This window comes from Pongo pygmaeus, chromosome 6 (genome assembly GCF_028885625.2).
Source record: "Pongo pygmaeus isolate AG05252 chromosome 6, NHGRI_mPonPyg2-v2.0_pri, whole genome shotgun sequence".
Classification (NCBI taxonomy): domain Eukaryota; kingdom Metazoa; phylum Chordata; class Mammalia; order Primates; family Hominidae; genus Pongo; species Pongo pygmaeus.
The window spans coordinates 95,773,794-95,801,258 of record NC_072379.2 but is presented as its reverse complement, the minus strand read 5'-3'; the positions used below and the strand labels follow the sequence as shown (position 1 = coordinate 95,801,258).

The 27,465-nt window shown below is 35.1% G+C and overlaps 1 protein-coding gene across 4 annotated transcripts in view; it reads right to left on the bottom strand.

Moving 5' to 3' along the window:
* Positions 1-27,465, bottom strand: part of CACNA2D1 (calcium voltage-gated channel auxiliary subunit alpha2delta 1) — a 498,341-nt gene that overhangs the window by 374,544 nt on the left and 96,332 nt on the right. For all 4 annotated transcript variants that reach the window (XM_054495187.2, XM_054495190.2, XM_054495188.2 and 1 more), the window contains exon 3: positions 14,164-14,280. In XM_054495187.2, coding sequence (XP_054351162.1) covers positions 14,164-14,280 — 117 coding nt within the window. The remainder of the gene's footprint in view (positions 1-14,163; positions 14,281-27,465) is intronic.

The following is a 27,465-nucleotide window of genomic DNA, read 5'->3' as shown; positions in this document are numbered from 1 at the left end:
GCAAGAGTCAAACTTGTTACTATCAACGACAAGCAAAAATGGCTATTTGAAAATCCACATTTTAAAGAAATGTTCTGAGCACATAAATATAACACTTGATAATTTATTTAGTTATTTTTTTGTTTAAGAACCACATTATGTTGTTGTGCTAGAAAAAAAATGGCACAGGCAGTAAGATATAGGGCAATAAATTCTCTCTAAATCCTCTTGTAGAAAATGAGTCATTATTATTTATTATTAGACCTTTAAGTTGACGGACCTAGAATTTCTCAGAAAAGACAGTGTAAACAATCAGGGGTGACTGGTTCACAACAGACCAACATTGATAGCAGTAGCTGTAATTGGGGAGTAATGAGTCCTGAGACTAAATGAATAAATTAACCAGAGAAGTAGTAGACAGTCTTTTGTAACTAATGTCTCGGCTGTCAAGACACAACTTGGTTTTTGCTCTTAACTGGGCGTTGACAGCGTCAGCTCCCCTAGAATACAAGGGGCACCATTTCACTCCAGCCTGGGTGACAGAGCAAGATTCTGTCTCGAAAAAGAAATAAAATAATAAAATAAAAGAGTCTTACCCCCCTCCTCAAAAAAAAGTGAGATGGCTTTCACCTCAAAATGTAACAGATTACAGACTGTAAGAAGACTGTATCTTATCTTCAAACACAATAACATATCTTCCTCATAAGGTTATTCTGAAGATGAAATTTGATACTGTGTATAAAGCACTTCCCACAATGTCTGGCAATAATGATGGCTCAGCAACTGGAAGCCATCATTATGCGCCAAAAACACTAAGTTGTGAGGAACTGATGATAGCTCCTACCATCCCCAACACCCCCCATGCACATACATACAAAATGAGATATTCTTCTAAAAAGAATGCCAATCAAATTTTAGTGTACACAGGAGAGAGAAAAGAAAACAGGTTTCAATTAGACAAGGACACAGATGTTAGGAATCATTTCTTAAAAAACAAGCTAAGCAACAATAATGGGGTTTTACAATTGTAGAAGCTTAATCACTAAAAATATTTGAGAAAAGAACTGCCAACTCCCTTGCCTTGGTGGCTAAGACATTCAACTGCACGAGATGAGAAGACCAGAAAACTGAAATTCCAAAATTCCATCAAGATTTATGACTTTGGGCCAGGCATGGTGGCTCATGCCTATAAGCCCAGTACTTTGGCAGTCTGAAGTGGGAGGATCCCCTGAAGTCAAGAGTTTGAGACCAGCCTAGGCAAAACTGGAAGATCCTGGCTTTAACAAAAAAAAAAAATTAAAATTAGCCAGACATGGTAGCATACGTCTGTAGTCCTCGCTACTCCAGAGGCCAAGGCAGGAAGACTGCTTGAGCCCAGGAGGTCAAAGTTGCAGTGATCCATAACAGCACCACTGCCCTCCAGCCTAGGTGACAGAGTGAGACCCTGTCTCAAAAAAATAATAAAAATAAATTTTAAAAAGATTTATGATCCATGATACTTTAATTAAAGTCACAGAGCATTTCATCATTCTAATGATAAATTGTATCAGGAGATTTTTAAAAGAATCATAGAAATCTAATCTTGCAAATGCAGTTTTTGACTTTAGAAGCTTTAAACGATTATGAAGAACAGATCCAAAGAACACTTGTGTATATAAAAAAGCCAGGATAGGTTTGGGCATCTCACAACGGGCTTCTACCTTCATGTTATTCAGTAAAAGTTAGCAAATGAATTTACAGCGGAAGGTTTAGAGTTTATTTCATTCTGTGGGGAGATAATAAGGGGTTAACAAGGAAACGGGAAAACTAAATATCAACAGATTAAAAAATAAAGTTAACATTTCGGAATCAGAACACCACTTTTAGTCCAATTCTATAAACGGCTAAATGTTGTTTAATGTTAGCAAACATTACTTGATCAGACTGTCTTTGAATGTATGGGATACCATAAAGTTCTCTTTAAAGATTCCATTATGTGAATTAAAGCGGTTGGCCTTGGATCAGCACTGTTTCTCTATATTTACTTTCATCCAAAACACTATTAACTACCACATTCAGATCAGAGCATTTCTGTTGAGGTGAGCTTGCTATTTTGTAAAAAAAAAAAAAAAAAAAAAAAAAAAAAAAAAAAAAAAAAAAAAAAAAAAAAAAAGAGGTGAAATGACATATGGATTTTTTTCTTTTTTTGCCTCACTTTGGGATTATCTTTCAACAATCACCAAGGATTTCACAGACTCTCAAGTCCCCAAGTAAAGTTTGATGACTATCATCATAGAAAGAACACTGTACAAGTAGCTGAGAATCCCAAGTCCTGGTTCCAGCTCTACTACTAACGACCTATGCGCAGGACCAGCCAGCTTTGGTAGGTGTGAGACCTGTGCAGTCAGACCAGGCTGACTGACTTGGTGAGGACTCCACTCAGAAGGACCCCATGTTTCGTTTCATTCTCTGATGCTGCCATTTTGAAATTCTAATAATTTCTTAACAAGAGCCTCACATTTACATTTTGTACTAGGCTCTACAAATTGTGTAGTTTTTGCCTGCCACTTGAGCTAATTCTGATTTTGCTCAAAGTAATTACAAACCCAACACTCCCTTTCCCCCATGCTGCATTACCAGAACATAAATTTTACATTAGATAGTGCCTTCTGATCCTAAAGCCAACTCTAAGAATCTCATTTCCAAGAGATTTCATTTAGAAGACAGAGCCTTTCACTGTTGCCCCAACCCTTTCCTTGTCTGAACCTTCCATTAAATAATTAGGGGCCCTACACCATTAATTGTGCTTTCTATCTTAAAGGTATATTTGACTACTACATTTTTTTCAAAAGTACCTTTGTTCAAATACCCATTTAGTGCTGACACTACTCCATGGAATGTGCGAGGAAAACGCACTCTCTAGTACTGAGAGATTTAAAACAGAAAGTGTGGTTGGCTGGGCGTGGTGGCTCACACCTGTAATCCCAGCACTTTGGGAGGCTGAGGTGGGCGGATCACATGAGGTCAGGAGTTTGAGACCAGCCTGGCTAACATGGTGAAACTCGCATCTCTACTAAAAATACAAAAATTAGCTGGGTGTTGTGGTGGGTGCCTGTAATCCCAGCTACTCGGGAGGCTGAGGCAGGGGAATTCTTTGAACCCGGGAGGTGGAGTTTGCAGTGAGCCAAGATCACGCCATTACACTCCAGCCTGGGCAACAAGAGCAAAACTCCAAAAAAAAAAAAAAAAAGAGAGAGAAGGAACGAAGGAAGGAGTTGTTTTAAAATAACTTCACGGCTAACCTTTAAATAATACATTAATCAGAACAAAATGTTATAAAAATTAAAATGCTGAGTGTGTTAAGAGAGTATCAGCACAGTTACAGGTATATGGATCTGTCTCCTTAGTGTAATTCAAGAGGTCGTAAACACAGCACTTAGTGTTTCACCATCTCTTCTGTTTGGCCCCAAATTCCTACCATTAGACTTAAAAATCTATAAAGATGCTGCTCCAGTGTGTAACGTAAGAGAGGAAATGTGATGGTGTATCTGGGGCTTTCCATTTACCACATTAACAAATGATATCAAGCAAGACAGGTATCTCCCACTTAAGCAGTAATCTGCTTCAGAAAAACCTGATGTTCTGAGTGAAAATTCTCATAGCCTATTATTTATTAAGTGGAAAAAAATAGAGCGTTTTTATATCAACCCAAACCCCTCACAACCAGCTTTTAACCACCTAAAGAAAACAGTAAAATAGACACTCACCAAACGCCAAGGTGTGTGGACAAATGTTATAAACCATATATTAAGGTGTAAAGGGCTACAAGCATCACTTCCTGCTCATACAATGAATAAGATGTTAACAGACAGTGTCGTAGGCCCTACTTGGCCTTTCGCTGTCAGCAGAAAACATGCACATCTCCTTAGTTGGCACCTGGACTACATTTCAAGGCATCTCCACATGATTCTGATGTTCTACTAACTATAATGTAAATCACGTTGTTTTGTTAAAAACATTGAGATTGGAAGATGTAAATGTAAGTAGGTGCCTTATAAGCATCAGCAAAAAGCAAAACAAGAAACAAAAACATCTTAGTGAGAGCTCAGTCTAGTCTGTGCAGATTGGATTTCAAAAATCAAGAGGCATTCCACTAGGCAACCATTCACTGCAAAGATATTCTGCAGGTTATGTCTGAATTTTATTCGGTAGCTAAACTAGCTAAACTACACTCTAGGTAGGTGTTACAAGCTGTAGGGCAAGCAAAATAAATGACGTTGCCGACTTTAAAAGACTTAAATATAATGGTACTATGAGAGCCCAGTAGAGCATTAATATGGCTTTTTTAGTAATAATAAGTACATGTCAACTGGACAGACTGCTTTGATTTAACTGGACAAATGACAGACAAACAAATTTTGGCTAAGATTATTGAGATGCCATGGAGCTGAGAAACATGATGCAGCCACATAAAAGTTAGATAACATAAACACAAGAATTCCAGCCCAAATCTCTCACTCTATGTAAGATTTGGTGAAGTTATTTAATCTTTCTTAGTTTCAGCTATGCACTGTAAAGATTAGATGAGTTAATGTTGTAAGCTTTTAAACAAGTGACAGGACACACAAGGGAACACCAAGTATTTTTGTAGATACAGCAGGTCCTCGAATAATGTCATTTTGTTCGATATTGTTTTGTTATAATACTGATAAGAAAAAATGAAAATCAATTCCCGGCCAGAGCACTGTCTGTGTGGAGTTAGCACGTTCTTCCCATGTCTGGATAGATTTCCTCTGGGCACTCCAGCTTCCTCCAGCATCCCAAAGATATGTACATTAAGTAAACTGGCATGTCTCAATTGCCCCATGACAAGTAGGTGTGGGTGTGGGCATGAGTGCACTCAGTGATGTGATGATGTCCTGTCCAGGGTAGGTTCCCATCTTGCACCCTGAGCTTCTGGGAGAGGTTTTGGCCACCCAGCACTCTGAACTGGGATAATTAAGTAAATAATTATCTTACTTGTTCATATTAATCTTTCTTAAATGTATGTATGGCTCACATTTCAGTGTTTAATAACATAAGTTTTTGGTGTTTATGTAAAAGCTTAGTGATATTTTTGTGACCAGGAATATGCCATAGACACTTCACATTTGCTTATATCAATTAGTCAGTGGGAAAATTGGGTTTGTTATATAGCGTGTCATTTAAAGTCGCAGTTTCCAAAAACCCATCAATGATGTTAAGTGAGAACTTACTGTATACACAACTGGGTTTGAATTCTTTGTCAGCTGTGTAAGCTTGGGCAAATTATTGAACTTCTCCAGGCTTTCATTCTCCCATGTGTACAGTGAAAACAACTATATGTACTTTGCAGAACAGATATAGTGTTAGAAATATATGGAAAGTGCCTAGCAAAGTACCTGGACCACAGCAGACAGTCAATAAATGCTAGTGATTAATTTGCCCCTTACTATAAAACTCCAAAAACTTTCACTCTTCTCCATCTAAGTAACCAGCTCATTCACTCATGCCTCTACCTTGTTTTTACCCAGAACACTTAACTTCTTAAATTTCTGTCCTTTACCACAACTTCTTGTTTCTCCACTGTTCCTTATAAACTTACACTTTATCCACATAAAAATGTCTACTTACTTGAAGTCTTATTTCTTGACCATTATCAGATCCTATCTAACATGATTCCTGGTTTCAAATACTTCAACTACCATTGACTATTCTCAAATATCCTTGATGTTTACAAAGTTTACTTTGCTGATCCTCAATCCTAGATGGATTCAACAGTCTTCATTCTATTAAGTTTGTGCAAAAGTAATTGCAGTTTTCTACTCTTCGTATTACACCAAGCCGTATTAGAGAAAGCTGATTTGATATGAATATAACTGTTACATTGAAAGGTGGGGCTCCATATAAAAAATGCCAACAGAAAACAATGTTTCCTTTCCTCTCCTCTGCTTCTTTAAAATGAATTTTCTCTAGACCATCTTCCATAAAACTCATATTAAATCCTGAAAAAGTCTTAACATAGACATCAACTGTGGAATATATATTGTAATTGAGAGTTCACCCAATTTTGTTCAGAGAAGCAATGGCCTAGCTAAAACTACATTTCTTATACCCCTTGCAGCCAAAGGTTGCCCAGTGAGATAGACACAGAAGTAACAGAGTGGGATTTCTGCAAATCTCTTGAGTTACCTACCTACATATATCTTACTACAGGAGGAAAAATAAATGCACACTCTGTTTAAATCACCCTTTTGTTGGCTTGTCTATTAATCACATTTGAACACAACATTATGCCTTTCAGGTTCCCTAATTTTTCCATTCACCATTGTATATAAAAGTGTTATTGCTAAAAGTAGTCTCAGTTAATCAATTAAAATATCTAGTCTGGAATAAAAATCAAATGTCTAAGCTTAATGTAAAATTCATTTAAAATCCCATTACCAGGTTAGTACTGCTTCAGACCAAGAAACTTCAGATGGAGAATGTGGTAGAGGTCTATGTCCACTCTCTGAGTTTTTCCTCCTGATTTCATCTTGACACTTCTTACAGGCACAAACACGGTGATTTCAGCAATGGCACTATGAGAAAGTTGGCAATGGATGGCTTTTCTTGACTATAATTATGTGTTGTTACTCTCTGGGGCTGATAGATGTTCAATACTGACTTGTTCCCTTATTGAGATACTTTCCTAGTTGTTTGGAGGTACCTAGGACATTCAATTGCAATGTCATGCTTCTGAGGGTCATTTAAACCCCAGCCCCTCATCTCCCACTTGACAGTATATTTCTGCTATATGACTAGCCTCTTTCTGCTAAACTAGTTTTGTTCCTGGCAGGAAGCCCTGTTGGGTCCTATCTGAGACCAGCTCCATCTCACTGCCTTGTTTTGTATGTAAGTTTGTGCCCCTTGATGCCGTGTCTCATTGCCCTGTCACTGGGTAAACATGTCGAGCCTCAGCACTTCCCTTTTAACATCCACAGGCATGTATCAAATCCAAATAAATAAAAGTAATCTCAATTTTGCAAAACAATTAGTGGATTAGCTAATTCCTTCACCACTTAGACTCAAAGGGAAACGTATTAGCTCTCTAAGTAATCTTCTCAAAGACATTTACGCTAGGATTACAGAGAAGGGTAAGCATACTTTTCTCCTGGGAGAAAGCAAATGGCACAATATTTTATACCTCTTTTAAAGGAATTTTTCTCCTGTTCTCTTTAACCTGGATAATTTATACCCTCCAGATAGATTCTGGATTAATGGTCAAAATATGCACATCCACATAAACACACAGAGTTTTCAGAAAGCTCTTTGAAATGCATATGTAGCTTGGGCCTCATTTTTAGAACATGAGGGTGTTTTATATCTTCTGATTCTTCTCAGTGTTAGGAAGGCCCTAGATTTTATTCCTGAGTCATTTACTTACCCATAATAGACTCCTTTCACCTTTTCTTACTTTGCTCTCCCAAATCTTCAACAAGTCCCGAAGACTCCCACAGCCCCTTCAATCTTTACATATAATATCCCCTTCTACTTGGCCAAGAGAAAAGTGGTCATCCATTGTGACTTTTAAATTCTCTCTACCTGCAAAACTAACTGTCTTTATTTATATCTAATAATATTCCTTCTGTCCCAAGTGAAAGATTCCACCATCTTTTCAAAGAAAATTGTATGACCTTGATCTTCTCTCTCTGTCTGCTTTTTCTGGAACCATCCTTCAACATTCAGACTATTTTTTCTTATTTTCAAATTTCAGAGATTTCTGTTTTTCTAGCTATAAGCATGCTTATATGTCCTCCAGTCTCAAAAATAGACATGAAAGAAATACATTCTTCAGTAGTACTCCACATTTCCCTTCACTGTCCTACCAAACTTCATGAAAATCCAGACAAATTTCTTGCCAATGTCTCACTTTCCAATCATTCCTTAACACTACAGTCTTTATTCTGTTCCAGTATATTCTGTTGAATCTATTCTCACAAAAGTAAACCAATGACCCCTAATAGCCAAACACAATGAATTTTGTATTCTTCTTTGAGTCTCTAAAGAATTTCAGAATTCCTTCCTGGATCCCCTTCTCACTTCTTTGTATCTAATTTTTCTGGAGTTTCTTTCCATATTTTTTAGTTAAAATCCCTAGAGAAAAGACCAGAAAGCTGCATTTTTCTAAAATGTTACTGGCACTGCTGACAAATAGAAATGATATAGAATGACTGCCCTAAGAGTTAAAGAAAAAAAAAAAACTATTTGGTTAAATAACAATAATCTAGTACTTCCAGGAATACAAAAACAAAACCTACTTTAAAAATCACTTGAAAACATTTGTCATGTTCCTTTTTTTGTTATCTAATCATAAGCTCAATACCAAGGTTGAATTAAGAGTTGGAGTATATTACAGTATTTAAAGCTTCAAAATAGATGGAGCAGCTTTAATTAAAGTTACCAGGACAACCAGAGAGAGACAGAATATGCCATAATTGGAAAGTGTCACCAGAAAAATTTGTTTATTATAAACTTGATCCTATTTTCTTTGAGCAAAATGCCTAGAGACCTTCATTTACTGAGCAGATCCCCTTGGCTGGGCTGGTTGGTGAACAATGAGACCACTGATTTCATTTACCTCCATCTCTCAGAAGGCCACATTGGAGGTTGGATTGCTTTGTTGAAAAGCTTTCTCCTGTAAATTGTTCATTAAAACTTGCAGATATTTCAGCCTAGTTCAAGCTGAAATGTATGTTCATAATAATGTTAAATGATTATATCTTTTTTGCTTCAAAACATTGTTTGATTTGAGATTGCTTAAGAATAATCCAATGATATTAGTCATATAATCATTGCAGGGAGCCAGTTCCTGAGATATAGACGTAGCAAATGTCAGAAAAAAAAAGTCATTTAGCAGACACATCTTGGAAATAAAATGGTTCAAATTATGAATGTGGGTTTAGAGGGGAAAAAAGCTGGATTTTAGACAGAAGTCATAAAGTTGAATTCTACCACTGCCTCATGCTATCTGCACAGTCTTGGATAAGAACACTGGTCTTCTGAATTTCCTCATTTACAAAATAAGAATGTATAAATGTTTAATGTGTCTACTTCACAGAGTCTCTTTAAGGGCCTAATACATATGAGTCATCAGAATCATAACATGATTTTATATAGTAACAAGCCCCCACCCCCCACAAAAAAAAGCAAAATTGCTATCAAAGAGATAGCAACTAAAATGTTTTGATATCATTTTATCTTTCAGCTCTTCCTAAGGCTGGTAGATGGAGCTGATCAAAAGACAAAAGCACAAATGAGTGTAAAATAAAGTTGCAATAAGTAGTTTAGAGTCAAACATACAAACAAAAACAAGCTAGCACATAAGGCAATAAGTTAAATTGACTTTTTAATCAAAAAGATTATAAAAGATAGGATTAACAATTTAATCTTCAAATACATAGAATCTATGTTCATGTATGCACAATAACAATTATTGCAGATACTAAAAAGCAATAATTTCACCAAAAAACCCTCCAGTTTTTAACTTCCTTTTTTCAAAAACCTGAATTATCAAAGACTGTTAAGTAATTTCTTTAGTAGGCATATAAGAAAACAACTTATATGCCTACTAGTAGGCATATAAGAAAACAGCTACATTTTTTCTTTCACAGTGTTTACATTTATATTTTCAAAGATATCTTATGTTTACTGAAGAATAATAAAGGTTTTAAAATTTTCCAAACTCAAATAAAAATGAAAATTGTTTAAATACCATATATTTTATTTCACTAAATCATTCTTTCGAAAATGGTTAATTGATACACGATTCACTGAAAAATTAATAGCCTTCCAGAATATTCTATTATCTAGATCATCGAATGCTTATTCAACATGGATGAATAGAAGTTCACAAAATACTACTTAGCCTCATTTCTTCCTTGTTATCATTATACACTGAAGCCAGACACATCTGAATTTGAATTTCACATTCAAATTCACATTCAAATTTCACATTCTTGCTGCTCAAAGTATAGTCTTTGTACCAGAAGCATAAGCATTACCTTATGCTTGGTGGCTTATAAGAAATGTACTATCTCTGTTCTGATCTACTGAATAAAAATCTGCATTTTAACAAGAGCCAAGGGTGATCTGCATGCATATTAAAGTTTAAGAAGCACTGGCAAACATTACTTATTAGATATATTTCCTTGGGCAAGTTTCAGGAACTCTCAAAGTCCCAGTTTCTTCATTGAAAAATGAGACTAATAATGGTGTCTCTACCATAGTATTATTATGGGAAATAATTAGATGATGCTACTTAGTAACTACTCAATAAAGCCTAACTGGTATTAAATTTTATCATCTACCTTAGATTTGTATATTCATGATGTTTTCCACTATATTTACCTATAAAATTACATTAGTGTCCCACCCAGAAGAAATAAAGCTCCTTTAATCCAGATGTCTCCCTGAGTATAAGCCTACAACTAAAATAGAAGCAAATTAACAATGCCATCTTGCATTCGTTTACAATACAATGTAGCATATGTTTTTTCATTAGCCTCAAAATATTTCTCTTTGAAATAATGTTTTATATTTTTGTGGAATCAAGGAAGTTAAGCAAAGAATTTAGTTTGAAAACAAACATGAATCTGTCTCCCTGAAATAAAATGGAACTATTCTACACTTAATTAGCCATTGTGTCTTCAGTATTGTGTCATCATGTGCTTAAGATATTCTACTGATCCCTCACAAGACTCAAATAATGCACCAGGTGTCTTGAGCTTCCATTCCAAATGAGAAATAAGAAAGAAAGTCTCAATAGAATTCTATTTTAATCCAATTAAGGTAAGACACACACTATTTCATTCCACAACCTTTTTTAAGGGACTATGATGTCCAAATTACCTGCTTCCTACATCCAGAGGAAAAATGTAGATGGATAAAATCAATATAAATCGAATCATTTTCCACTGTCACCTGAATATTAATCACTTCAGTAGACAGCACCTTATTTTTAATAGATAAGTTTTTATTACAAACATTTACATAAATAAAAAAGGGTATTCTCTCTCCAAAATTGAAGATAATAATGCTTTGAATTTTCCAGTAATGAAAGTTTATCTTCCTATGAATTACTCAATTATTATTTTTATTTATTTATTTACTTATTTTTATTTTTTTGAGACGGAGTCTTGCTCTTTCACTTAGGCTGGAGTGCAGTGGCATGGTCTCATCTCACTGCAACCTCTGCCTCCCGAGTTCAAGCAATTCTCCCTGCCTCAGCCTCTGGAGTAGCTGGGATTACAGGCACCTGTCACCACATCCAGCTAATTTTTGTATTTTTAGTAGACACGGGGTTTCACCATGTTGGCCAGGCTGATCTTCAACTCCTGACCTCAGCTCCCACCTCGGCCTCCCAAAGTGCTGAGATTACTGGCATGAGCCACTGCATCTGACCTCAGTTATTATTTTTAATTAAATGTTTCAACCTCTAGCAACATGGTGTAACAAAAATTCCAACCAACATACCTGCTACACTACAACAATATCTTGGATATTTGAAGAAGCATAATATAAAGAAAGAAAGAAAGCATAGAAATAAAAAAGAAATATAAAGAAAGAAAGAACAGAAAATTTTTGAGGGTCAAGATATTTATAAAACATAGTAAACAAAAAAATCTGAACAATGAGTATTAAGCAAACAGGAAATTCCGAGTTGTATTGAGATAAATATCCATAAATGTGCTGAAATCTACACAGTAAGAGGAGCCAGGCGGGGTGCAGTGGCTCATGCCTGTAATCCCAGCACTTTGGGAGGCCAAGGTAGTAGGATCACTTGAGCCCAGTACTTAAAGCCTTGCCTGGGCAACATAGGGAGACCTCATCTCTACAAAAAATTAAAAAATAGCCGGGTGTGGTGGTACATGCCTGTAGTCCCAGCTACTTGGAAGGCTGAGGTGGGAGGGCTGCTTGAGTCCAGCAGGTCCAGGCTGCAGTAAGCAGTGATTGTGCCACTGCACTCCAGCTAGGCAATGAAGTGAGACGCTGTCTCAAAAACAAACAAACAAAGAATAAGAGGAGCTAAACTGAAGCTCCAGCATTATATCTAACAAAAGATGTATAAGAAGTTTATGAAAAAATTTTTTAAAGTTTATCAAATGGTATAAAATACTGCTAAATAAGAGATACTATTTATAAATAGAAAGACAAAATATAATAAAGATATCAATTCTTCTCAATTTGGTCTGAGTCAATATAATACAAATCAAAATCCCAGTAGACATTTTCTTGGATAATTATATGCCAAATCTAAAATTTAGATAAAAGGTAAAAGTTTAAGAATACTCAAGATTATTCTGAAGAAGAATATAGTGAGGGACTTAGCCTATGTATTTAGTCTGTTCTCACATGGCTAATGAAGACATACCCCAGACTGGGTAATTTATAAAGGAAGGATGTTTAATTGACTCACACTTCCACATGGCTGGGAAAGCCTCACAATCATGGCGGAAGACAAAGGAGGAGCAAAGTCACATTTTACATGGCAACAGGCAAGAGAACATGTGTAAGGGAATTCCCCTTTATAAAACCATCAGATCTCATGAGACTTACTATCCCGGGAACAGCACGGGAAAGACCCGCCCCCATGATTCAATTACCTCCCACCACATCCCTCCCACAACACGTGGGAATTATGGGAGCTACAATTCAAGATGAGATTTGGGTGGGGACAGAGCCAAACCACATCAGCCTACTAGACATTGAGCTGGACAACTGGAGTTTACTAGGGGAAGGCAAACTATTTTATAAATGCCCTAGAAAAATTCCTTGGTAAAAATAATTTGAAATGCAGACTAAAATTATATACTCATATAACTTGCACGTGGACTAAACACATAAATGCAAAAGACAAAGCTTAGAATCATGGAGAATGAAATAAATTATGTGTATAACCTCAGGTTAGGCAAGGATTTCTTAAAGAAAACACTCTATAATACTAATAATTAAAAGAAAAGTTGACTTTGCATTAAAATTAAGATGTTTGCATCATATATAACTAAAATGAATTAGCATCAGGAATACATAACCTACAAATCAATTTTTTAAATGTACAAAAAAATTTCACTGAAGAGGAAACAAGAAAGGTAAATGAATATACAGCAAGATGTCTCCCTCATTAGTGACAAGCAGAGGTACCATTTACACCCATTTGATTGCCTATAATTAAGAAGTGTAACACTTCCACATGTCGGCCAGAATATGTATCAATGTGGGCTCATATATAACTAGCGAAGGTCTGAATTGATACGATTATTTTGGAAAACATTTGTCATATTTTATAAAGCTGATTCTGTGAATACCCTACAATCTAGCAATTCTACGCTCGTGTATTGACCCTACAGATATTCTTGCACATAAGTACTAGGAGACTTGTTCAAGAAAATTCAGCAGCACTATTCATAATAGTATCCATCTGGAATAATCCAAATAATAATTTACCCGCCTACGAGACTAAATGAAGAAATTGAGATACATCCTCATAAAATAATATTTAACTGAATAAAATGAATTAAATCTAAGTGCAAACATACATATAAATCATACAAACATAACGTTGATGAAGAAAACCAAGTAGCTGAAGATTACATACAGTGCAATATGAATTTGATAATGCTAAAAAGTAAGCAAACTAAAGAATAACTTGTTTAGCAAAGCATTTTTGTGGGGGAAAACTATTTTTAAAAAGAAAAAAATGGTAACTTGAATATCTAGCATTTTGGTCACCTCTAGCAGAGAGGAAGGGTGATGGAATAAGAGACTATACAACTAAAGAGGATGATAATATTCTAGGTTTTATGTTGTGTAAACATGTTCAATTATTATTCTGTATCATGATGTACATATGGATTTAAACATGTTCAATTTATTATTATGTATCATGATGTACATATGGATACATATACATATAATCAATTAAACATACATTATTAAAATATAATAGTAATAGAAAATAAACATAATTAGAAATATTTTGGGGTTTGCATTTAAACCATGATATCTCATTTTTTATGAACATATCCGATGAACACAGTTACTAAGAAGAAGAACGCATACCAAACAACACCCCTCGATAGAGCATGAAAATTAAATAATCGATAAATAAGGAAAATAATAAAATGAGCAGATCCAATTTAAACTCACCACCAGGGCTTTAGATCTGTTGCTCAGAAGTTTCTCAATATCCCTGGCTGCAATTTCTACCAGCTGGCGTGCATTATTTGGTTCCACAGTATACAAATCTTGATATTTCTCATAAATCTGTGTGAAAGAAAAAAAAACTAGTAAGAACAATAGTTACTTATTTGGCTTACAAGTTCCCATTGGAATGTATTTAAAACTATAAACAACTGATTAGAAACACCACCCCGTTCTTTCTTTATCTCGATCTTTTTGGAGTTTGAGTATGTCAGGAAAAAATATGTAAATATAAATTTGCTCTAGGACCACCAGCTTGCCAAAATATAGGTTATGTTAACAGGTTGGAAACATCTTGTACCACAATGGTTTCTACATGCAATTTTGAGGCTTGATGCTGCACTCTCCAATCTCGAAACTGGGTATTATTTGTCATCATCATCGTAAGAGAAAGGGTAGCCATCCTAGACAACAGAAGGCAAAGTGGAGCATGGGAGGTCAAACCTGGAGGAGTGTGGAAAACAAAGGTAGGAGGAAGGGTTATGTGCTACAGAATGGAGAGAGAGAGAGAATACATATATAGCCCCTGCCAATATTCATCTAAAGAGGAGCTTTAGAGACAGTTCACATATAGAAGAGATGAAGGTCACTAAGGTTTTGGTTAGAACTGTAATGGTGTATTTCTTTTTTTTTATCAAAGTAAATGTTGCTGTTAGTTTTTAATCACTGAATTAAAGTATACTGAATTTAAACTAGGTGCCAAAAGAAAAATTTGACTACCTTTCTGGCTCACCTTAGTGTCTATGGAAGGATTTCCCCAGAGTGGCATAAGCTGCACCTGTCTTACACAGCCTGTACATTCTCAGCAGGAGAGGAAGAATTAAAGAAAGGGGGGTTGGAGGGGAAGCAGTCACAGTGTTTGTGGCTGGAGGGCTGAGATGAGAAGGAAATCCCTCACGCATCCAACAGATGGGGTGCACATGCATGACTAAACCATCTTTGAAAGCCAGGACCTGGCAGGTTTTTACTGTCTTATGAGAAGTGAATCCAGGCACATACAGGAATCAGTTCAACCCTGCTTTTTTCTGGCACAACTCCAGCATTCTGCTTTACTACCAACAGGTTCTACAGTATGATCCCAGCTGTGCACTGATAACACTGGTGAATACTGGCTTCAAATGGACACAGATACATACTAATATTTATTGACCACAGAGCATATTAGTTTTACATGGACTTATAATTTTTTATTTGAAATTAAAATGTATTTGAAATTAAAATTGATGTTTTGTAAAGATTTAAATCAATTTTTACTCCTAAAAGTGACTTATTCACATTGTGAGGTTTTTCCTTACTCATGTGAACTTTGAACTTGCAGGTTTTCACTCATAGTACTCAAGGCACATTAATTTAGTGATAAAATCTCCATATTTGGATTCATCCAGGAGTCCTGCATTTTACTGGATTGCTTATGCTTTCTGCTAAGAGGCAGATTATTGAATTCTGTTTTTTAAAGACCCATATCATTCATGAAGAACTTCATTCAATGCAAAGCTTTCTCTTTCATTTCAGACTAAGATACAATTTAGGAACATTGATTAATTGATTTGAGGTACAAACAGATAAACCTCAACATCACTTTAATTGATCCAGGATATGTAGTTCTTTGCAGTAAAACCAATAGAGCTAATTGGTGTGAAATGTAGTGTGCATTGTACCATTAATACCTTGTTCATTTCTCTATGCAGTCTAACCTCCTTCCTGTGGTATAGGGAATACAATATGCTTCACAGTTGGTGGAGATTAGTTCAGATGTGCAATCTATACTTCAGGTAATATCATTTATTAAGTCTCTACATACATGCACCGGACATATTAATTACTTGGTGCTTTAAGGAATCAATAGATTATAAATCAGCAGAAACTATTTATTTCAAGTATATAAGTATCTTCTCAAATATATAAATTTATATTCTCTCAAATTTTCCTTTTAGGATAATTTTTAAATACTTAACAAAAACAAGATGTAACTCACAAATAAATGTGAAATAAATTAAGTCAAGAAGTTTAAGTCTAGAACCCCTAGTGTAAATATCTGGCTGTATTATTTTATATATAAAACCACAATTGAATTGTTTTCTTTGGTAATAAAAATAAATTAAAATTATATAACTGTCCACCAAAAAAACTAGCTCTTGCTTCTGGTTCCAAAGACTACAATCGTCTTTGTTGTCATGACAGCTATTGCAAAGCTCTCCTGATATATGTTTAGTAAATAATTTTCAGAATAGAAGGTTTCATATGGATTTTTATGATCACGCAATATATTTTCATAATATGTGTATATTTCTGACTCTTTCCATCACTAAGACATGTTTCTACAATATTTCATATATTAATATTTCAAACATATCTTGAGGTATCTTTTCCTCTTCTTCCGTTTACTGTTTTGTAAATAATTATCTGCTTTGCCATTTTATCCAATTTCTTTCTCTAAGGAAAAACAGCATGGTGGAAATAATATGAGTTTTTGGCACCAGACAGAGTTACATTTCAATCCTGTCAACTCTTCACATGCTATGCAATACTAGCCTTCATTTTTTCTCTACTAGAAAGAATGTAGCATATAGACAGACTTCAAAACAGGATGCTTTTCCTCCTGATACACTCATATGCTTTAGTTTCCCTACAGTTGAAGTTCTCCTGCTGCCACCCTGACATAAGTCTTAACAAAAAGAATACTTGTCACCTGTACATTCTTTCTTTCCTACAATCTTAACCAACTGGCTTTAATGTACTTTCATTGTAACATTCAAAGACCAAGTTTCTCTGTGATGACAACCTAGATTATGGTTTGTGAGATAGCCAGAAAAACCATAATCTATGTTCTAAATATCTTTGTTCTAATTAACATAACATATGTTAATTATGCTAATCAGCTATGTTAACATAATGTATGTTCTAAGTCACTTTGCTCTAATTAAGTCCACAGTTCCAAGATAATCATCACAATTATACATTTTAAAATAACTTCAAATGTAATATCTAAAAAATGATATTACTCAATGATATAATTGCTTAACAAAATTCCTAAAGAAACCTCTTGGAAATCATAATACAGATGCCCCAGAAATATTTACTCAAAACTAAATATGCTTCCAAGCTTTTAGATGACCTAAAAATGTTTTAAATTTTTTATTTCAAAAAAAAATAAGTTTTTTAGAGACAGGTCTCACTTTATTGCCCAGGCTGGGGTGCAATGGCTATTCACAGAGGCAATCCTAGCACTCCTGGCCTCAGGTGATCCTCCCATGTCAACCTTCCAAGTAGTTGGAACTACAGGTGCCTGCCACTGCACCCAGCTAGATCATTATTAGCAATCAATGTAGGCAGCTACTCTATATCACTTTTAGGTGTTTCACATACATTATATTATTTATTCACTTTAAGAAATCTATAATATACATTTAATTAACCATTGTATTAGTGAGAACAATGGGATTCAGGCTTTAGAATATCTGGAGGGAGTCTGAATCACACTTTGTCATAAAATAGCAAACCAATGTCTAGAGCAGCCGAAGGTGAAAGGTAATGTGGCATATTTAGGCAAAGTGAATCTTCAGTGCCATTCTATACCCTAAATCTTCCTTGGCTTCAGCAGGACATGGAAATTTAAGAAAGCCCTTTGAAATGAGCAAGAAAGGAACAAGGGTCAGTATGTCTGCTAGGAGATAGGCTCCGTGCAGAATCAAAGAAATTCTAATGCAGAGGCTGAGAGATGGAAAGTGGGAAGCAGACACCCAGCTGAAGGATAATGGTAAAGAACCACCTACAGCTGAGGGGCCCTAAGCAGGTTGAGAAGGTTGGCCAAGTTCTAAGTAGCAGTCAAGTTCACTATCTATACCAAGAGAACAAAAGCAAGCAAATACACCAGGTATCTTGTCACATAAGTTTCTCCCTGCGCCCAGGCACGGAGAAACAAAGTAAAGAAGATTAGAGAATATCGAAAAAGAGTTAGAACTTACTAAATCCTTAGTTGACCACAAAAGGCTGTTTTGATCTGAAAAAGGCTAACCTTCAAGTGATGAGATTAATTTTTCCCTCTCCTAGGAAAGAGAATAGCAGCTCATAAGCAAGTTAAGTTCCCTAAAGAGAAACAGTCAAATTTCTGCGTATTAAATCTTAGGTATGTAAATTTTGACAACCCCATCTCCCAATACTTGCACCTGTACTTTCCTTCCATGGAAATTGTCTTGGACAAGCAATCAAGATTTCTGCCATATCCACAGCCATCTTTCTGAGGGACGCTTTCCCTTTGACAGTCCCTGATGAAATAGGAGCTCCCTTACACACGGCTAGAAATATTCTAATGTATGGCCTTGTCTTTGACTTCTAACCAATTGTATCAGGACTTATATTAGACCTGCAAGAAGTTAACTTCTGAGTCAATGGCATGTAACGAGCCAGATATAAAAGACCTGTATAAATAAAGATAACGCACTGAGCCAATCAGATGCTCTCACCACAAGATGACAGTCAGATGAAATAGCATGGATCAAAGGTTTAAGTAGAAGTGGAACTGAAGAGACCAGGGGGAGGAAAACAGTATTCAGATCTACTGAGCAATAGAAGTGGTGGTTATGATAGACAGAATAATGGCTTCCTAAACATCCATATCCTAATCCCCAGAACCTGTTAATATGTTGTTACATAGCAAAAGGGAATTAAGTTTGCAGATGGAATTAAATTTACCAATCAGCTGGACTTAAAAGAAGATTACCCTAGATAGTCAGAGTTAGCCAATGGAATCACAAAGGTCCTTAAAAATGGAAGAGGAAGATGTGACTAAGGAAGAGTAAACCAGAGAAATGGCAGCATGAGAAGAAATCAGGCCAACACTGCTGGCTTTGAAGACCAAGGGAAGGAGAAATGAGCCACAGAAAGGACTTCTCATCTCCAGAATTGTAAGATAATGAATCTGCATTGTTTTAAACCAATAAGTTTTTAGTCATCTGTCACCATAGCAATAGAAGACTAACATAATGAGTTAGCTGTGAAGATCTCCCAGCAGTCAACAATAATAGCTTCTAAGGCTGCCTTCCCTCTGAACTGCCCTTCCTCTGACCAAACTATTTTTTAAATAACTTGAGTTCTTGCTGAAAGCCAGGCTCCTCCTGAGTTCACTTAATTTTGCTAGGTTTTTTTTTTAAATAGGATCTCACTATGTTGTCCAGGCTGGTCTTGAACTCTCGGGCTCAAGCAATTCTCCTTCCTCAGCCTCCTAAAGCACTGGGATTATAGGCATGAACCATGGCACCCAGTCTATTTTTTTTTTAATAAGCAGATCAATAATAAACTTCCTGAGTGATTCACTGTTCCTAATAATGAATAATTCTAACAGAACCCCATGTCTGAAGTTGTGATTAACATTATTTATTTAAGTTTGCATTTTCATTTCATTTATCATTAGATTCTGACGAATATGAAAGATGAGCTCCATTGTGAGCAATATACAATTTCCATTAGGCATCAGGAAATAATGAAATTAGTTTAAGGATACCCATTATTACCTTCACAATTGTGTGAGGTTCTGAGAAGAAAGATGACAGAAAAGCTAAAAATATCAAAATGAACATACATACATACATCGTATAAAACTAGACAAACGAGATAAATAAATATCATCCTACCTCAAAATAATGAGAAGTGGGATTAAAAGAAAGTGTTACATTATATTTCCCACCATCATCCTAATTCCACTCTCTATTGGGTAACAGGAGTAAATTCAATATCTTCAATACTAATGAAGGCAAGAAAAGGGATTCAATGTCACCTCTGCTGCTTCAGATACCCACAAAATCAATTTCACTTAATTTTAGTTGAATTTTGCAACGTGGGATGGTTTGTCTTTGGGTTATACATTTTTTTTTCCTTTATTAAGTATTCCTTGGGCTTTTGAACTACTTGTTCCCTAGCAACTAAGAATGTCTTCTTTCTAAAAGGTGTATTAACACAAAAGAATGATATAATGTACTTTCTTGGTCACTTTCAAGGATCAAAGTTCCCTTAACTAAACAAATACTAATGTAGTATTTTTATATATCATGAAGTCTCTTTTTTCTTTATCATAAGTCTCCTCATCACCTAAGCTGGTCATCACACAGAAATGTTGAGAAATGTGAAGATTCCTTCCCCTAAGGTAAAGAGTAACTAGTGACCGTAGATCTGAACTGATGTTAGAATATACTTTAACAACAACAAAGACAATACAAACAAAACCTCCATTTCCCCTATGAAAATTAGCTGAGTTTTAACAAAATGAATTTTGCCATAAAAATTATGTAATCATTTCTAATTAGTCCCTGATCTCTTCAACCTCTTCCTTCCCTCTGATTAAAATAATAAATGATGTAATCTACTAAATAAAACTCAAGCTTTTAAAATGTCTTACTCTTTAGCATATTGTCAATTGTGTTTAGGGCTGCTGGGTAAAGAACTAATGCAAATAACAACTGCTAAAATATATTAATTCAACTTAGTGTGTGCATTTATGAAACTATAGGTAATCATTTTACAAGATGCATGACACTGTATTAATGTAATTTTTAAAAATCACATTTGAGCGCGGTGGCTCACGCCTGTAATCCTAGCACTTTGGGAGGCTGAGGCGGGCGGATCACGAGGTCAGGAGATCCAGACCATCCTGGCTAACACGGTGAAACCCCATCTCTACTAAAAATACAAAACAAATTAGCCAGGCATGGTGGCAGGCACCTGTAGTCCCAGCTACTTGGGAGGCTGAGGCAGGAGAATGGCGTGAACCTGGGAGGCGGAGCTTGCAGTGAGCCGAGATCGCGCCACTGTGCTCCAGCCTGGGCTACAGAGCGAGACTCCGTCTCAAAAAAAAAAAAATTTTAAAAATCACATTTGATTCTCTGCATCTTCACTCTAAGTAAATTATGGCCTTTTTTTCTTTTCCCTATAACCTAGCTTTTTGAATTGGGACACTACCTTTGAAATTTTTTATGACTTGATATTTCTATTTTGCTGCTTTTAAGCATGTGCAAACATCAAACATATATAATTTATATACATGTGATGTTTATTGTGTATTTTCTATTCCCCTTCACCACAAGGTAAATTTCAAGACGACAAAGATTTTTGTCTGTTTTGTTCACTGGTACGTAACCAGTGCATAGCACAGTGCCTGGCACAATCAATACCAATTGCATGAATTAGTGAATGGATACTGATTCTCTGTCAGGCTTTGCTGGGAATGTGAATAATGATTTACAACAACTTCTTCCCTGTATTTTAAAATCAGTATTTATTTTAAACCTAAAAAAATCATGGCTAAGTAAGATGTTATGCAGTTACATAATAGACTACAAATACAACACCAATACAATAATTAAATTCCAACAATAGAATAAATACACAAAATAAGGTAATGATCAGTGTGAGGAAGAATATGTGTGTTCCAGTGAAGAGATATAGAAATGTATGCTGTCAGAATTCAGAGGAAATTAAGATCACATAGGCTGCAATAGTCACATAAATGAAACTACAGCCACGTTTTGGAGGAAACGTGATTCAGTAAGGGATGAAAGAGATCAGAATGGGTGTAATACAAGGAGTTATGGGAAAATAAAGAGTGAAAGGCAAATTGAGACATAATTATGAAGGATGGTAAAAGGATATTGGTTTATATCTTATTCTCTAGCCTACCCAACATATTTTACACTACTAGTAAACTACCTAGCTCAGAACTTCTAGTGGCTATCACAGCAATTAGTGCATAGGAAGAATCTGAATTATAAATTTGTTTACTACAAACACAATCCAAACATATATATACACACACATGCAATTATATACATACCACATACATATACACACACATATAAATACATAATTTGGTCATATCCTCAAATTTATAGTGCATAATTTTCCAATGATAACTATATCAAACTGGCATTCTAATACCAAACTCAGGAGTCTCCCTAGCCACTGTATTCTTTCTTTTTGCTGTAATACAGCTTCTTAGCCAGGACTATAACATTTCAAATGGAGCATCGTCTTTAGAAGGATATTTAGGAAGAATGAAGTCACAATTGGTGAGCGTTCTGCAGCACACACTGCTACTTGCCCTAGCTCCTATTAACAAGAACATGATGGTGACGCTTCCGAGCAATATATTAAAGATGGAAGAAAGAAAAGAACAAGTGACAATCGCAAACAGGCCACTTAATTTTCTCCATATTATACATAGGAACGGGTGATTATATTTAACCAGAAATGCAGGTTGTCCCTAGAACAGAAAAACTAAACTATGACAAAGACTAAAGAATTTTTCAGTTTTTAGGATAAAGGCATTTGACACAAAAAATAAATCTGAAGTTCATGTTTAAGAATACTTAGATTCAAAACAAGGAAAACATTAACATACATAAATAACAGAAACGCTATACCTGTTTTTTGTTGTTGTTGTTTAATTCCAGAGATAATTTATTAACCTAGCCTCTCTTTTTCCATATCTGAAGCTATATATAAATTTGAATATATATTTTGGCCAGAAAATTCATATGCAATTAAAAGTGAAAAAGATCATACTAAATTCATTAAAACTAAATTTAAAAATAATTAACCATAGGCTGAGTGAGCTGCCTGTTTAATGTCTCTAACCCCAAATGACCTAAATGTATTTCACTGCCAATAAAACAATTTTTAAAAGCAGCCTGGTTTAATTTGCCCATAACTGTCATATCTTATCAACAAATGGCTTTTCTAAAGCAAAACTGATACATACCAATACTGATATACCATTCTACAAATTTATATTCATTTAAAGAATTTCATACACTCAGATTCTTCAGTTCTTCTTGAGCAGTTTTTCAACCTTAGTACAACTGACATTTTACAGATAATTCTCTGTTGTGAAGGGGATGTCTCATGCATTGTAGGATGTTTAAAAGCCTCATTGGCCTCTATGCCAACAGTATGCAGGTAACAACCACCCCATGCCCCCAGTTATGATAATCACAAGTATTTCCATACCATCCCATGCCCTGAGTTATGATAATCACAAGTATTTCCATACCACCCCATGCCCTGAGTTATGGTAATCACAAGTATTTCCAAAGATTGCCAAATGTATGCCAGGGCACAAAACAGCCCCTGGCTGAGAACCATTGCACTAAATATATGTTTAGAGAAACAATAAATAATAGCATATCCCTCAAGTACTAGCATAACTTCAGAAAATGTTAATTAATGTCCGGAAGAGAATGGTAAGGTAAAAGAAAAAACGTTTTAATATCTGTTGAGAAAATATTGAAAGTCACCCTAAAATTAGAAATCCCCTGAGTTTATTCTGTGTCTTTGAAAATGAATGTAATTAACCACTGTTTAAACAAAAATAGCTTCTTACTTAAAAATCTCCAGCGCAGGGAGGCAGGGGGAGGATGATGGTGAAGGGAATCCATACTCTCTGCATTCTTTATAGTGCTATATTCTGCAGTCAAAATAGATTTCTTTCTACTTAGGACAAAAAGAGCAAATCCAGGAGTACAAGATAATTTTAAATTGCCTACATCATTATGGTGCTGATTTAGTTACAGCACTTAATTGTTGAGGGAAGTAAGGCAACTCTGAATAAAAGCAAAACATATGGAATTAATAATAAATAGCTGTATTTGTTTATTTAAAGTGAAAAAGCACATAACTTCTTTAAAATTTTATATTGCCTTTTACCCTCAAAACAATTGTGTAAAGAGAATTCTAATATCTGATATTCTAATATGGCTTTTTTCAGCACTCCCAGAAATCTTTCTTGTTGCCTGCATGTCTTGCTGATTTCCTAGTCAGGATCACCAATTATTAATTGTGCTCTGTTTTTGAGTATCTCCCTTTGTAAATATATTAAACTCTCCGCCACCTAGAAAAAGAATATTCTACTTACATGAGATGACATGGCCACAATGTCAAAGAGTAAGCATTAGTCTGAATTACCAATGAAAAGAAATTCTTCACTCAGAACGCTTATGTAAATATTACTTTAATTGAGAGTGTTGAATGCTCAGTATTTATACACATTTCATATTTATATCTTTGAGTAGCATATTGAAATGTAAAGATATTGGTTTTGAAACTTTCACTTAATAAATCATTAACAATGAATCAAAAGCCAGGAAGTTCTACGGCAATGCCACTGTAGAATGGGCCTATCTTCAAAAATAAGCTTCCAGGAAAAATTTAATCCACATATTATTCTAAATATATTTGCAGATGCTATCCTAAAATTTTAGAAATTCAGACAGTTTACCTTTAAGAAGAAAGCTTCATAACAACAATTTGACATGCACCATTTCAAATGGCAATGGTAAACATTTCATTAACTTTAAAACATTGTTTACAGGAATATTAAGACTATTTAATTTTTAAAAATGTTATCTATTCATAAATATGTGATGATCAGCCTTGCCATTTGCCAGTGCAGTAGCTAAAGGAGTGTGTGTGTGTGTGTGTGTGTGTGTGTGTGTGTGTGTGTGTTTAGAAATAATAAAATATATTTCAAAATATTCTATAATTCAGATTATTAAAAATACATATATATTTTTCTAAATTTGGGGACTGTTTTCCTATTTTTCTGTCTATAATGTTTTAAATGTGTAAATACAGCTTCCATCTCTGTTAATATAGCTTTAATATATTTTTATATATTCAGATAATAATACATACAAGTGAAAACTGCTCTTGTCCTCCACTATTGGTTCTGTCCCCTTCCATTGTGACAGCATTTTAGTGGGGCACATGGCTGCTCAGAAAAAGCCTCCACTTCTTTGACACCTTTTGAGTTAGATGTGACTAAGTTCTAACCACTGGTATGTGAGCAAAATGTCTTACTCTTAAATGACTGGATATCTTCTCTCCAAATCTCTTTCCCTTTACATGACAGCTGGGAAAGAAAAGCAACTGGAAGAATCATTTTGTACCCAGGCATGGAAGCCACATGCTAAGGATGGCAGTCACCCTGCCAGCCCTAGATGGCTTACCTCTCAACTGCTATGTGGCAGAAAAATACATGTTTAGCTTGTATCTTTGTCATACTGGCCCAGCCTGTACCCCAACTTATACAATGTCACCAAGTAATATGACAAATGAATGACATTTGTTGAGCTCTCACTATATGTCAATAAATATTTTATATGGATTGTATCATTAATCCCAACAACTCCATGAGATTAAATAACTTGGCCAGATCCTAAAGCTGGCAATTGGCAGAACCAAGGTATAATAGCCTTAGGGATTTTTCAGAGGGATATGCTATAATACTCCATTTAAAGTATTATGGGTTTTCTTCAGTTAGAAGACCATGAAGAAAAAAAGTGAAAATTTACTTTCTGTACCATTGTTAGCAATTATTTCAATGGAAATACAAACAAACCATTTCTGTGCTATCAACAGAAATGGGAGGTTTTAAATTATGCATGTATATTATATGTTGAAATTTCCTTCCACTCTTTTCTTTTTAAAAAAAAGAATCAAATGGAAATATTCATGAGTAGATCATTGCTGCTGGCAGAGCTTTGGCTTCTTCTAAATTATATCTTTTATAAAAAGAGCATTAGCATAATCTGATATACTCACCTTGTGTATGTGGGGATTTGCTTATGTTCTCAAGGTACAAATAAGGATAAAAAATGCTATTAACATATGTTCTAAAGCATACAAGAAGGTGTTTCAAATTTCAGAGTTGCATCCAATTTAATAGTTGTGTAACTTAGAACAAAATTTTAACCTTCTCTCAATTATTTTACCCACCTTGTGGATGAGTATATACAACTGATGAACATATATTCTCCAAATGGTTCAGTAATGGAATAATCCAATAAGAGACATCTTAAAAGTCTAATGCATCAGGGACAATAGTCCTAAGCAAACCTATTCACTCTTGATCTTTAACAGAAGACAGGCAGGTAACCCGGGAAAAATCTCAAATTTGTAAAGTTGAAGCACTGAATGTATTCAATAATATTAGCAACTTTCCATGGGCTAATATTTTAGGATATAATAAAGCAATTTTCACAAAATTGCAAAAATATATTACTATTTTATTTTATTTTTGAGACAGGGTCTCACTCTGAAGCCCAGGCTGGAGTGCAGTGGCATGATCACCAAAAATATATTACTTTAGCTGTGGTGCCTGTGTGTGTTGGTTCTTGGCCTTCATGTAAAAAGCTAATTGTACCCTCTGAATCCAATAAAAATGAATGTAATTTGTAATTTGAAGAACCTTCATTTCCACAATAATAAATTTCTAACTGAAGCCCTGCTAAGCTCCTGTATTTATTCAACTTCTGGTCCTCACCATGTATCCAACACCCCCAATCTCAGCTCAAAGTTCACTCAAAACTCTGACATCCTTCAGCAAAAGGAATGAGGCAATACGGAATCATTTGTCTGTGTAAGATGACACTCTTTGTGTGCCCTAGTACTTAAATCCTTTTTCCAATAATGAATTCTGCTCTAATACTCCTCCCACCACCCCAGTTACCTAACACATTATTCATTAATTTGGAATTTTTCTGTCACCGTAATGAGGTATGTATCCCATGAACAGAAAATTAAAGATTTTCTTTCATCTTTTCCATTCTATTTTGTTATGTTAATTCAGACAGAGTCATTGATTAATTCATCAATATCCATACTCTTCTTAGTAATCTATCCTTCATAAAGCATAATAGAAACCAGGTGAGACTTCTTTTTGGTTAATGATTCATTGCAAAAAAGCAGATTCAGAAAGAAAAGTTTCACATATTAACACCAAAAGGAACAATGAGGCCAGCCAAGCAAGTTGTTTTTTAAGGCTGGGGAAGCACTCACAGAGTAAGGGAGATGCTCTCAAGAGCAGCTTATTTTTAATCTCCATCTGTTGATAAAGACAGTCATATAACTTCTCACCAGAACCTGTACTTTCTTTTTCATTTTTCTCATTATGATGAAATAAAATCTTTGCTCTCAATTTAAATAGTGTCTAAATGAAAATTAACAAAGAAGGTTTGGTGGTACTTCCATAAACTCCATGACTTTCATAGAGGCTCACTTACTACCTACACACTTTCATATTCTAATATAGTTTCCCACAGTGAATCATTGCAGATCCCAAGCATCGGCACACAATAACTTTCAAGTTTCTTTGCACTATCAGTAATTGAGATTTTTTTTTTATCAACAGAGTGTCAGTTCTCTGAGGAGAGGAATATTGTTTCTTTGTTTATCCTTGGCAGCCTGCACAGTGTCTGGGAC